At 48.5% G+C, this 12,593-nt stretch overlaps 1 protein-coding gene across 1 annotated transcript in view; it reads left to right on the top strand.

Annotated features, from left to right (window-relative positions):
• CNNM4 (cyclin and CBS domain divalent metal cation transport mediator 4) overlaps positions 1–12,593 on the top strand; it is a gene marked incomplete at its 5' end in the record, with an annotated part of 37,717 nt that overhangs the window by 22,777 nt on the left and 2,347 nt on the right. The window contains 4 exons of the mRNA XM_084235672.1: positions 7,115–7,258; positions 7,603–7,737; positions 8,717–8,886; positions 9,128–9,224. Of these exons, the coding sequence (XP_084091798.1) occupies positions 7,115–7,258; positions 7,603–7,737; positions 8,717–8,886; positions 9,128–9,224 (546 nt within the window). The remainder of the gene's footprint in view (positions 1–7,114; positions 7,259–7,602; positions 7,738–8,716; positions 8,887–9,127; positions 9,225–12,593) is intronic.

Genomic DNA, 12,593 nt, shown 5'->3' with positions numbered 1-12,593 from the left:
AGGGGAGGCCCCAATATTCAACTTTTTGACCTTGTAACTCTGCATCTGTAACTTATACTCTCTTATGGGCCAAATGAAAGATTAACAGGGGTTCTTCATGGCTATATTGTCTGTAATAAAAATAACTGGAAACAATCTGTGTGCCCATTAGCAGGAGGGAGAGGGTTAAGTCCATCCTGGTTCCAGCTCCAGTGGACCTCTCCATGGGTGGGGGGAGAATAAGAACAGAGCTGTACTCCAGGGACACTGCCTAGTGCCACCAGCGAGGTGCTGTACAGTGTACATTGTATTTTTAATGCAAAAGTAAAAATATATTTATTGTCAAAACTTTTTAAAAATAGAAAATTATTAAGAAATGAAAGCCACTCTTCTCATCACCCAGAAGAGGTTCATTTTCTTCTAGTAGGTCACCAATGAACCATATTGCTCCAACATTCTTATCTTCTGGTTATAAATTGAAAAATTAAAAAAGGAATGCATTAAGTGAAAGAAACCAGTATCACTCTCACTACTGTTTTTGTAACTATTTGCTTTCACAAATGGTAAACCATCAGCTCTTTAAATAAATCTCTATCTGCATTCGCCTTTATAGTGGCTGTGATGCAGGCCACTATAATTGGATGGGCCCTCCTGGGCACACCTTGCACAGGGCCTAGGGTCTTCCTTTGAATTCAGCTCATTGCTAGAAGTAGAAGAAATGGCTGAGTCCTGGTCCTTGCACATTTTACATTTTGATGCATACAGGTTTTACCTCTTACGTGAGCGGGGTGTGTTCTGAGACCTCTGGTGGGGAGGTTCCTGTGTATACAAGCCTGTGGTAATGTTTAATTTATAAATTAGGCAGAGTAAGACAATAACAATAACTAATAAAATAGAGAATAGTTATAACAATATATTGTCATGAATGTTATGTGAATGCAGCCTCTGTCTGTCTGTGTCTCACACACACGCACACACACCCCAACTTATTATGTGTAATGTTTTTGGACCGCCACTGACCTTGAGAACCTTGGAAAGTGAAACTGGATAAGGGAAGACTACAGCTAAGTCTTGAGGATAAAGCATTTCATTGTTCTGGTGCTGCACTATTTTAGTCACTTTGTTCTTTTTTTGTTTTTATTACAATGAAGGACCTCCTCAGTATTCTTTTAAGTTGCTTGTTAATTAACCACTGCCTTACCCCTCCCTGGCCTAGCCCTCCCTGCTGTGGATACTGGACAGTATTCTTTTCTGTGTATAACTCACCACCTTGGACTGAAGGGTATGAGGTGGGAGGGTGTTGCAGGGATTGTCTCCTGCAACAAGTTTGATGTGTCTGCTGTGCACTCCTGGTTCCTCTTCTGTCCCCCGTTCCTGCCTTCTTGCTGGGATAGTCCACTGGTCCTTTGCTGGGTGAAGTCAACACTGTTAATAGTCTGCTAAATCCCGTCTGTGGCCTGGATAGAGGGAAGGAAATGGAGGTGGATTCTCAGGAATTGGGGTCCCCGAATGTTTGTAAGTGCAGACCTCTGTCTTCCTGTAGCCTGGCTACCCTTACCCCCACTATGGGATGGCCTGAGAGCTCAGGGCTAGTCCTGGGCACCTGGAATATCAGGAGGTGGGACTGCTGGGAAGCAAGATGCTGAGAACACTGTCTTGGGTGGTGGGAAACGCACATCTGACCTGGGGCCCCTGGTTCTTCCCTATGAGAATAGGCAGCCAGAGCTGGTGAGTAGAGACCTTTTAGGGCCCTTGTGAACTTTGAAACCCAGCACCTATTAATTTGTTTTTCTTAGGGTCTTAGAGATTGTAAAATTTTTTGTGGTGGGGGGAGGATTAGCAATTAGCTAGAATGGGCGTTGCAAAAGGTTGAGGACTGGTCTTTTTGGGGGCCCCAGATTAGCCAGTATGTTTTCAGCAAAGAGTTTGATGTGTCTGCTGTACTCCAGACTCAGGGTGGATGGGTTGAGGGTGGTGTGGAGAGGGGTGAAGTCACAGTGATGGGCTGGCTGATCTTTGGTGGATCCTGTGGGGAGGTGGATGTCAGTAAGTCCGCCTGTCAGCTGATAGCACAGAAGGCAGTGTGGAACCCAGGGCTGGGGCCTGGAGTGCCTGCTGGGCTCCCAGGGCTGAGCCCAGCTGAAGGGGCGGGGATGCGAAGGGACTCTTGCTGCTCTCCTACCTCTTCCAGGTGAGGGAGGGTAGCCAAAGAGACCCAGGCTAGCCCTGAATGTCTGCCCATCCCTGAGGGCCTCACCTGTAGATCTCTGACCTGGGAGGAAATATCCCACTTGCCTGGACAAAGGTCGAGGAAGGTGCAATCAGGTGTGGCCCAGACTAGACTTGGGACTGGATTTCAGGATGCCTCTTTTCCAAGCCATGTTGCTCCTTCCTAGCAGTGCTTGAATTTAGAAGGTAAGGAAGCTCCAAGTCCAAGCTAAAGTGGTACGAGAGTTGTTTTAAAAGTCATTTTAATGTCTGTGTTTCTTTCTAATTATAGGATTATTACTTTTGATTATAGAAATGTTGGACTTTCTTCAGAAAAGTGTAAAAGGACCAGAAACCCTCCTGAATCCCTCATGCAGCCAGGTTAAATCATGTGAAACTGTTTCTTTTGTTGATAAAAAAACGTTATATAGCCACAGATTCATCTTGGTCAGTCAAATATTAACATTTTGCTATATTTCCTCAGCTTTTTTTCTTTCAATGAGGACTGCTTTGAAAGATGTGAGATTCACAGCTTTGAGGGTAGATGTCCAAATCCAACTATCTAATTAGCTCAAAACTCTAACAATAAAATGAGGTAACTCATACAATAAAAATTGGTATTAGATTTAAATTTCATATATTGTAAATATATAAGCCCTAAATAAATTCACTTATTTTAAACAGTGAAATCAGCTAATAGTAATTTTTTCTCTAGTCTCTACCCTTTCCCCCTACTGGTATCTTTCTGCTAAGGAACATCCATGTGAACTGAGTCATTCATTCCACAGATATTCATTGAACACTTACTGTGCTTGGGGAGACTAATGCCCCTGTTGTAATAGACCTCCAAATTCAGAGGGAGAAGACACACCAGTGCCATAATCATAAACTTAAAAACAACACAAAGAATGAGCATATTGTTTACTTATTTTATTATTTTTTAAAGATTTATTTTATTTATTTATGCATATAAGAGCTGGGGTACAGGCCAGAGGTGTGGGGGGGTGAGAGGATTCGCCAGAGAGAGAGTAGGGAGCAGAACAGGCCGATCTATTGAAATACACTGCTGAGGGGAGCAGCAGGCGAGACAGGAAAGGTCTGCTGTGCCATGTGGGTTAGCTCCCTGGCTGGGGATCAAACTTATGTTACAGGGGCTGCAGATAGCTTCATAGTGCTGAGACTTAACCCCTTGTACCACCAGGGAGGCCCTGCATATTGTTTACTTCAGGTGATAAACCGATGACCACTGCTTGCTGAAGTAGAGATTAAAGTTTTTAGTACACTTCTCAGAGTAGGCCTACTGAGAGAGAGAATGTTGCATTTGAACAGAGACCTAAAAGGCAGGGGAGCTTTGCAGACCTATGGGAGAGGGGTAGGCTAAGCAGAGGGAGCAGTGTGTTGTGCTTAAGGGCCAGCAAGGAATCTGTGTGGCTTTTGGAGCAGGTGAGAGAGAAAGAGGTGTAGGTGACCAAGTGAGGGACGTTGGGAATTGGGGCCATGGGGAGCTATGTGGCTTTTACTGGAAGCTGCTGGAGGATTTGAGGTGAGGTACTAGCTGTGTCTTGAGAGTAGACTTGGGGTCCAGGATGAAGCAGGGAGATGGTTAGAGGCTCTTTCAGCCCTCTGTGTGAGAGGATGCTTATGGCCCAGAATGGGACAGTAGAGGTGGAGGCCACCAGTAGGGGTTGGGGCCTTCCTACAAGTAGAGATGAATGACTTATATGTAGAGGAGAAAAGAAATAGAAGAGGCAAAGTTTATTGCCTTACAACTTCATCAGCCGCATGGACAGAGATGGGGGGGTGAAGTCAGGAGGGAGGGCAGGAGCTTGGCTTTGGCTTTGTTATGCTCACAATGTTAGACATACGTGTGCTGTCAGTCAGCAGTTGGATATGTGAGTCTGGATGGCACAGGGGAAGGCGGGACTGCAAATAGTTGCCACCTTGACATACAGTCTGAGGCAAGGACCAGGTGCAAGGACTGAGCCTTGGGACTTGTCCAAATTAAGAAGTCAGGGATAAGGAGCTGCCTCTAGGGTCTCTGGAACACCAGAAGAGCCATGTCCTGGAAGCCAAGGGGAGCATGGGTTTCTAGGAGGAGGGAGAGAGTCACTCCTGGTCAGAGGCTGCAGCCTGGGCAGATCATCTGAGAATGAGCCCCTGCCCTTGGAGGTCATTGGTGATGTGGGCAAAGGGCTTCTTTGACCATGACAAGGGAAGATCTGCTGAGACCAAAAAAAAAAACCAGTGTCCCGTGGTTGGACCAGCAGAGGGTGACTGCCTGACCCCTCCGCCCAGCACCTCTACGGTGGCTCCTATCTAGCCATCCATGTTGAGCACGAGTGCACCAAAGCTGTTGGTGTGCAGAGCGAGTGACCTTGGGTGTGTCCCAGGTCTGCACATGGACAAGATAGGCACTGCCGCCAGAGGGCGCCCGCACGTTTCAGGGGATTCCACAAACAAAGGCCCCTCAGAAAGGAGCCTGGAGTTTGAGAGTCGCACCAAGACTGTTCTCAAGGAAGCGGCTCATTTCATCCACAGGAGGGTTATTTCTGCCCTTTAGAGAAGCCGCCAACATTTCCCTGTGAGGCCCCGTTCAACCCGTGACTGTGTGTTGGTCCAGATTTGGTCTGAGCCTGTGGGTTCACTAGAAGTTTCAGTGGGGAGGAGGATATTTTCTCAGATTATTGACGCTGTTTCTCCCCCATGGGGTAAGGGTGGGGGTGCTGGTTGCTGGCTCTGACTCCTGGACTTGAGTAACTAACTGCGCCACATCAAAGGACACACCCCATTTCCCTGGGGCTCAGTCTATGGCAGTTGAGGCACAAAGGGTCCTTGCTTACCTTATCACCTGTGCCCCTTTGTTAGTTCCCTTTAATCTTGCTTTCCCCTTATTTTTTAAATTTCAGAAAAATACATTTATCGGAGAGAACAATATAAAAGGGTACCTAGAATAAGGGATACTAGGGCCCCTCCTCTAAATTCCAAATATCACCCCAAGGCAAACACTGTTACCTCTTCTAGACATTTCCTTTTATAGTTCATCACCACCCCACCACCACCACTGCCCCCTTCCCCCATTTCTATGCAGGCAGATGGTACCATGCATCCTGACCCGTTACTTTCTCTTCCACTGAGTGTATCTTGGGCTTCCACATTTCACTATTTCAGTGCAGCCAAGTTCTCTCAGGAGCAGCAGTGGGCCCTGTTTAGTACTCACGCTCTATTGCTATTGATTTAGGTTGTTTCTAGTTTGAGGTTGTTAGAAAGAATGTTCCAGTGAACTCCATTGTTTTTGTGTCTTCTGCTTTTGTAAAGATTGTAGGATAAGTTCTTACCAGTGGAGTTTCTGAGGCCAAGGTTAGGGACTCCTCTAATTTTGAGATGCTGCCAAATTGATCTTTTGATTTGTTGTTTACCTGCCCACAAACCAGAGTACTTGTGAGACTGTTTGTCTCCTTCCTACCCCCATACCCTCCCTACTGGGCATGACCAGGCCTCTACCAGTATGGAAGGTAGTAAAAGCTGCCTCCCTTTAATTCTCATTCCTCTCTGCCAATAGTTGATTTGGCTGCCCCAGATCCTTCAGAGTCTCATCCCTCCCTCAGGCGGGCATTCCTACATGAGGACCTACCAGAAGGCTACCCCTGGGTCCTGTCCTGACTGCCTGCTGCCTGCTGTGGGACCTTGGCAGATCCCACAAGTTGGCTCGTCTCTAGAATGCACTAGGAATTTTCATTTGAACCTAGCCATGGTTCCACTAGCCATGTGCCAAAAGGTTTTTGAAGTAGGGTATGATAGTGACCAGGAAGTGTGTGAAAAGTTTCACAAAACAGCATGCCCCCCTCATTATAGGCAGTGTACGCTGATGTTTTTTGCTTCGTTTTTTCAAACGCTGGCCATGAGAACTGGCATCTCTGTTCTTCGAAAGAGACTCCTAGGAGTTCTGATGAGGCTATCCTGTGGTTGGGGGTTTTCTGTGGCCTTAGAGACATAGAAAACATCCTTTACACACTATCTTTATAATGAGCCCTTTCGTCCTTGGAGGGTGGCCCTAAGGAATGTATTATGAAGGGGGGGCTGTGCTAGAGACCCAGACTTGACCTTCACAGATCTCCAGGGCCTTTTCTCCTTAGATTGCTGCCAATCTGTGCCCCCACTATCTGACATAGAGTGTGAGTCAGCCCTTTCTGGCTTTCTACCTGCTCATATGCTGGGGCCAGGGGCAGGGTGGGAGAGCAGGGGAGGAACTCAATAAGGAGGGCTTGGGAAGCCCTACCACAAAGCTTTGTAGAGGGTCCTTCCTCCTCACTCTCTGCCTCCTAACTTTTTCCTGCTTTATGTTGAGAGGGGTGGCCCTTCTCTAATTATAGCACATGCCCAGCCTAATTAAAGCCTGGACTAATTTGTTAATAACTTTGAGAACTGAGAGCCTTTGCCTTGGGCAGTGTCATGGCCCCTGGGTAGCTGCAGGGGAGTGATGCCAAGGGGGGGCTAGTGAAAGAATTTAAGGATGGTCCCTGAGGCCCTGCTGGGAGGTGAGCAGTATTGGACCATATGGGGACCACCACGTACAGCTCGCACATGTCCTTCCTGACCGGCTCTCCTGCCCATAGGTTGTGGGATTTTCCGCTGCCCAGGAGTCCCAGGTGCCTCTGAAACATGGCACCAGGCAGGATGTTGCCATTTTCATTCTATTTAAACAAATGGTCCTTAGTTGATGCCTTTAAACTTAAAAATATCTCTGGTTCTCCTTTTCATAAAAGCAGTGTCTGTTTGCAGTAGAAACTTCAGGAAATACAGAAAAGGGAAAAAACCGCCCATGACCCCACCCCAATGACTCATGACCCCAAATGTGTTAACATTTTGGTGGAGGAGTCTCATGACTGCTCCCTTTTCTCCTAGCTGACTCATTTTATTGTCCCCCCAGGGAAGTCACACCTGGCCATCGTGCAGAAGGTGAACAATGAGGGTGAAGGTGACCCCTTCTATGAGGTGCTTGGCCTGGTCACCCTGGAGGATGTCATTGAGGAGATCATCAAGTCCGAGATCCTGGACGAGTCGGATATGTACAGTGAGTGCCACTCCCTATAGGCCTAGCACTCCTTTCCAGCTCAGACCTGAAACCAGCTCTCCCATGGTGGAAAGCTCACAGTGTCAGGATGTGGGAGCCTGGCTACCTGAGGCCCAAGAACTCAGTGCTCCTGCTTGCCTGGAAGGGAGGAGGCTGCCCTTATTCCTCCCAGCCTTGCGCATCAGCCTGGAACCATGCCAAGGCCCAGACATTGCTGCCTCTGTGCAAGAGGGGACCTCAGAGTTGGAGGCTGGAGGGCAGATGGCAGTCTGTTCCTGAGTGCTGGGGGCGGGGTGGAGGTAGGGGAGAGCAGCGTTCTCAGTTCCAGGTTTTGTCTCTTGCAGCTGACAACCGAAGCCGCAAACGGGTGTGTGAGAAGAACAAGCGTGACTTCTCAGCTTTTAAGGATGCTGACAACGAACTCAAGGTGAAAATTTCACCCCAGCTGCTTCTGGCTGCACATCGCTTCCTGGCCACAGGTAAGAGCAAGAGGAGTGCCTTCACATATATTGATGGGATAAAGTCACAGAGGGAGAAATACTGGGTGACTGGCTGCTTCCCCCACTGCGGAGCCACAGAAAGGAAAGGCTTAGGGAAAACACAGCTGCCCCTGGAAAGCGCCTCCCTCCATCCCTGGGGTGCTCCCTGTAGCTGGTTTTCCCTGTTAATGGGATACCTTGCAAACTCCTAGGAAGCATCCCAGTTAGTTTTGAAAATAGCTAGAGGAGAACTGAGGTGGGCAATGGGCCTCACAGGGTCCACAGAGGTTTGTGGAGTACGAGGGAGAAGGAGGTCAATCCAGGTGCCATGTGCCTACTCAGGTGAAACCCACAGCCCTTGCCCGCCTCATCTACCCTGAGGAGCCTGGATCCAGCTGTTCTGTCCCTCCTGCAACCACCCCCCCCACCCCACCACCCCCGCCCAATGTTGGGTCCTACAAGACTTGACTTCTAGATCAATGGTATTTTTGTCTTCTCACTCCTCATTCAAAATCGCTTGTGGACTTGGATGATTGATTTAAAAAAATGCCTGCCTTCTCTGCCCCCCACCCCCTCAATCTGACTTCCTTCCCAATCCCCACTTGCTAAAGGTATGATAATTCCTTTCCTTTCCTTTTCCTGCCAGATAGCGGTGATGATGACAGTATCATGTATCACGCACTTTCCGTACACCTAGAGTGTGTCTGAGAGCTTTATGTGCAACAGCCCATTTAACCTTACAGTGACCTATAAAGTTTGTAATAAAGTTTGTAATCTCCGTTTTATAGATGAGGGAATTGAGATGCAGATTAATTTGCCCACAGTTGTGCATTGTTAGCACAGGAACCCCTGTTCCCGCCCAACAGGCAGGCGGCCTGGAGTCTCAAAGTTGGGCACTGAGTGTTTTTCCCCATAAAGGGGCCTGGGCAGTACAGCACCTTCCAGGCCCCCAGAAAAGTCCTCTTCTCTCCTCCTGCAGAGGTGCCCCAGTTTAGCCCTTCTCTGATATCAGAGAAAATCCTGCTTCGGCTGCTCAAGTACCCAGATGTCATTCAGGAACTGAAGTTTGATGAGCACAAAAAATATCATGTTCACAATTACCTGTACACCCGAAATAAACCAGCTGACTACTTTATCCTCATCCTGCAGGTGAGTTGTGACCTCCCACCTCTTCCACACCCACCCTTTTGTGCCCACTCACCCTTCCTCCACTGGCCACCCTTTCCGTGAGAAGCTACCCTTGAGCCCCATGTCAGGGCCGGGCTCTGGAATCAGCTCTTCCTCATGTGCCTGTAGTCCCAATGTCTCCTTTCTTTTCCCTCTGACCTTGTCTTTTTTTCCAGTTGTGTTTTTCTGCTTGTGCTATAACCCTGATCCCGTGTTCTTTTAGGGGAAGGTGGAGGTGGAGGCCGGGAAGGAGAACATGAAGTTTGAGACAGGCGCCTTCTCCTACTACGGGACCATGGCCTTGTCCATAGTCCCCTCTGGTGAGTCACTGAGCTGTGCTTTGCTGCTCCCCATATGCCTAGAGGGGAGAGACCTTGAGTGGCAACCCAGAACCTAGGGCAGCCCAGATGACATGCAACCAAGGTGACTGGGCAGGGAGGAGGCCAGTGAGGGCAGAGCTTCCTGAGCCTGGAGGAGATGGCTTGCAAGGCAGAATGACTTGCCTCTTTGGACAGGATTCACATGGCGGAGGAAAGAAAGGGTATTCAGAGCAAAGGCTTGGAGTGAGCTGAAAGCTGTCCTGAGATGGTGAGGAGAGCAGAGGAGAAGGAAGTCTCTGGGAATAAGTGTGGGGTGCACCAGAAAGTTGATGGCTTTTGGCTGTGGTAAGAAGTGGGGCACTGTTAATGGCCTTTGAGCTGGGGCAGGTTTGCTAGGAACAGAATGGCAAGCTGGGCAAGCCACTGCATCCCTCACTGGCTATACCAGCAGGAACAGAGTTTGAGAGGAGGCTATAGGACATTGCTCTGTTGAGCGGGACAGGGGAATCCTGGGGGCAATGTGAGGGGGGTCCTATGTGTCCATGGCTGGGACCTGTTTGTCAGGCAACTTGCAGATAGTTTTGGCTTTTCAGTGGGCTTAGCCACTGCCTTTTGCTTAAGCATCTGTTTTCATGGAATAAAGGGATTCAAGAGCAAAGAGGGGCTTGATGCCCTCCAAGAAGGGTTTTGGAAAGTCCAGGGAAGGACCACTTTGGCCACCCCCATGTCCTCTGCTTCTCCAGAGGGAATTTAGGCTCTCCCTGACAGAAGAGCCTTGCGGTTGGAATTACTTGTCCCTTTCACACACAACCAACTTTCGACTGGACAGGAAGCCAGCAGAGCCCAAATCTCACCTAGCTCAACTCCTCACTAGAATGGAGCCTCTCCTGGGGCCCCAAGTTGCTGCAAGATGGTGAATAAAAGTTTGCTTTGGTGCCAGGGAGCGGGCCACATAGTGGGTGGTTGCTGTGGTTCCTGGGGGATATCTGTGCTGTGCCTATTGCTACCCTTTGACAAGGGGGGACCTCCTAAGGGAAGTTAGGGCACCCCTGAATTGCGACATAGTTCAGCACATTCATGCATCCTCTTTACGTGAGTCAGGGCTTTGCAGGCTCCCAGCTCCTGGAAGCGGGAGCAAAGTAGGGTGACAAGGCTATTTGCTCCAGCCACCCTTTCTTGCAGAGGTTGGGTCAGGGTGCTGGACTCTGTCCTTTGATCCATAGTTGCTCAGTGTCCGCTTGGAGTGGCTGGAATAGGGAAGATGGCTCCTAGGGGGCTCTAGACTCACTGTGGAAATTCCACTCTGCCACCTTCTGCCCTTCTCTCAGCGGGGCTTGTTGGTCTGTCCTGAGCATGCAGTTCATCAAAATCATGTCCTTTTTTCCACTGTGCCCCTCTGTGCCCAAGGGAGCCTGCTCTTCCATCCTGTTCCTGTGGCTCTATGCCCTGCCACCTGACCCCAGCCATTACTGACCTTTTCCTCTTTTGCTCCAGTGCCTCCAACCCAGGCTGGGTATCCGCCTGGCAAGCGGAACTCCCTGCTCTTCTGGCTCTCAGGTAACATGGCATGACTGGAGAAGTTTGCACTTCCATCTGCTGCCTGAGCCTGCACATCACAGCTATGCTAACCTTACCCTGCAGGCACTGCGGCTCCCTACACTCACCTGGGGCATCCCACCTGTTCACACTTGTGGACCAGTGTGATTTGTACTTCACCTAGGGCCCAGTTACTGAGTGGCTCTCCCTTCCGGGAAGGCTAGAAGGGACACACATGAGAAGACACAGGCTTACTCCTGGCCTAGTGAGCCCAGCTGTCAGTATCCTGGTCAAATTGACACTCAGACCTCAGTAGGATGACTTACCCATCAGCTTTCTCTAAAAAACTTTCTATCTTCCTTCAAAGACTTTGTTTTTCATTAAGTTACTGGTGTCTGTAACAGCCAGTGTTACAGAAGATAGGAACAGCCAGGCACTTAGAAGTGCAGCCCAATCACACTGCCCCATTGAATGCCTGCTCCACAGTTACTAGCTAATGATTCCAGGGAGTTGACTTGCCGTCTGTCTTGTTTTCCTCATGTAAAATGAGAGTAATACACATTAAGTGTTTATTAGAATTGTCAGGAGCAGTGAGAGAATTGATATGAAATGTTTAGTTAGAGCTCAGTTATTCTGGGTTTTTCTCATGGCTAGAATGCAACATTCTTGTTAGGAAGGAAGTGTTTGGGAAAAGGCAAAATGCCCCGGGCTATTTCTGGTCTTTGACACCTTGCACTAGACTCATTCAGTTCCTGGTTTACTGGCCTTGTCCCAGCTAAACCTCATGAAAGCCAAGGCAGCAGAGGGTGGCGGAAGGTGCTGGTCTCTTCAGAATTCTGGTCTGGGCTGGTCCCGAGGAGGTTAAGAGGATTGCAGGTGTCTTTGAGCTACATAATTCAGTGCATTACTTAAAAAAGCTCCCAAGGTTCCAACAGTCCTAAAAACCTATCACCTCAGTTAGTTATTTTCCATTTTGTATTTGTACAGGTGGGTTCATATCCTTAATAGTACCACTGCATCCTTGTAGAAGTTACTTGTCCCTTTCAAACACTGCCAACTTTGGCTGTGATAGGAGGTAGGAAGCTGTTAGTGGCCTTTGAGCAGGGGGACAAGTTTGCACTTGCTGAGAGCACAATGGACCATGTTGGCCCTAATTGGCCCATAGCTCAGCCTCTGTCTCTTCCTGTCTGCAATTTCTCTTGTTATATATGGCCAGGAGTTTATGTATACCTGGTTTGAGTCCTGATGCTTTTACCTAATAGGGGCACAGATATGCTTTTCATAAGCTTTCTAGTTAGAGCCACACAGCGTTTCACCAAGTACATGTGCTTTCATTTGTTATCTCTGGCCTGCTTAAGCACATTTGTATATGGGGATAGGGTTCTGTATCCTAATATATTCTATATTTTATTTATTTATTTTTTAAAGATTTATTTATTTATTTATATTTTATTTATGCAAGCACTGGGTACAGTCAGAAGCGCGGGAGGGTGAGAGAATTCACCAGAGCCAGAGCAGGGAGCAGAGCAGGCAGAAGGACCGAAGTATACTGCTGAGGGGAGCAGCGGGTGGCAGGAGAGGTCTGCGCGCCATGTGGGGCCCTCCTCCAGTGGCCGGGGAGCAGCCGGGGATCGAACCAGCGCCGCAGAAGCTGCAGGCAGCCTTGCAACCCAGTGCTCAACCACTGCGCCACCAGGGAGGCCCTATATTCTATATTTTAAATAACACCAGCACATAGACCTCTTTCTACCAAAAACTATGTTTTTAGAGTATTTTTTCAGAAATGGAATTGAGTCCGAAACCCCTGTTTTTTGGGTTACATTTATTGTCTTG

Source organism: Talpa europaea, assembly GCF_964194135.1.
Source record: "Talpa europaea genome assembly, chromosome: 6".
Classification (NCBI taxonomy): Eukaryota; Metazoa; Chordata; class Mammalia; order Eulipotyphla; family Talpidae; genus Talpa; species Talpa europaea.
Note: the sequence above shows the minus strand (reverse complement) of the source record. Positions and strands in the feature narration are given on the sequence as shown.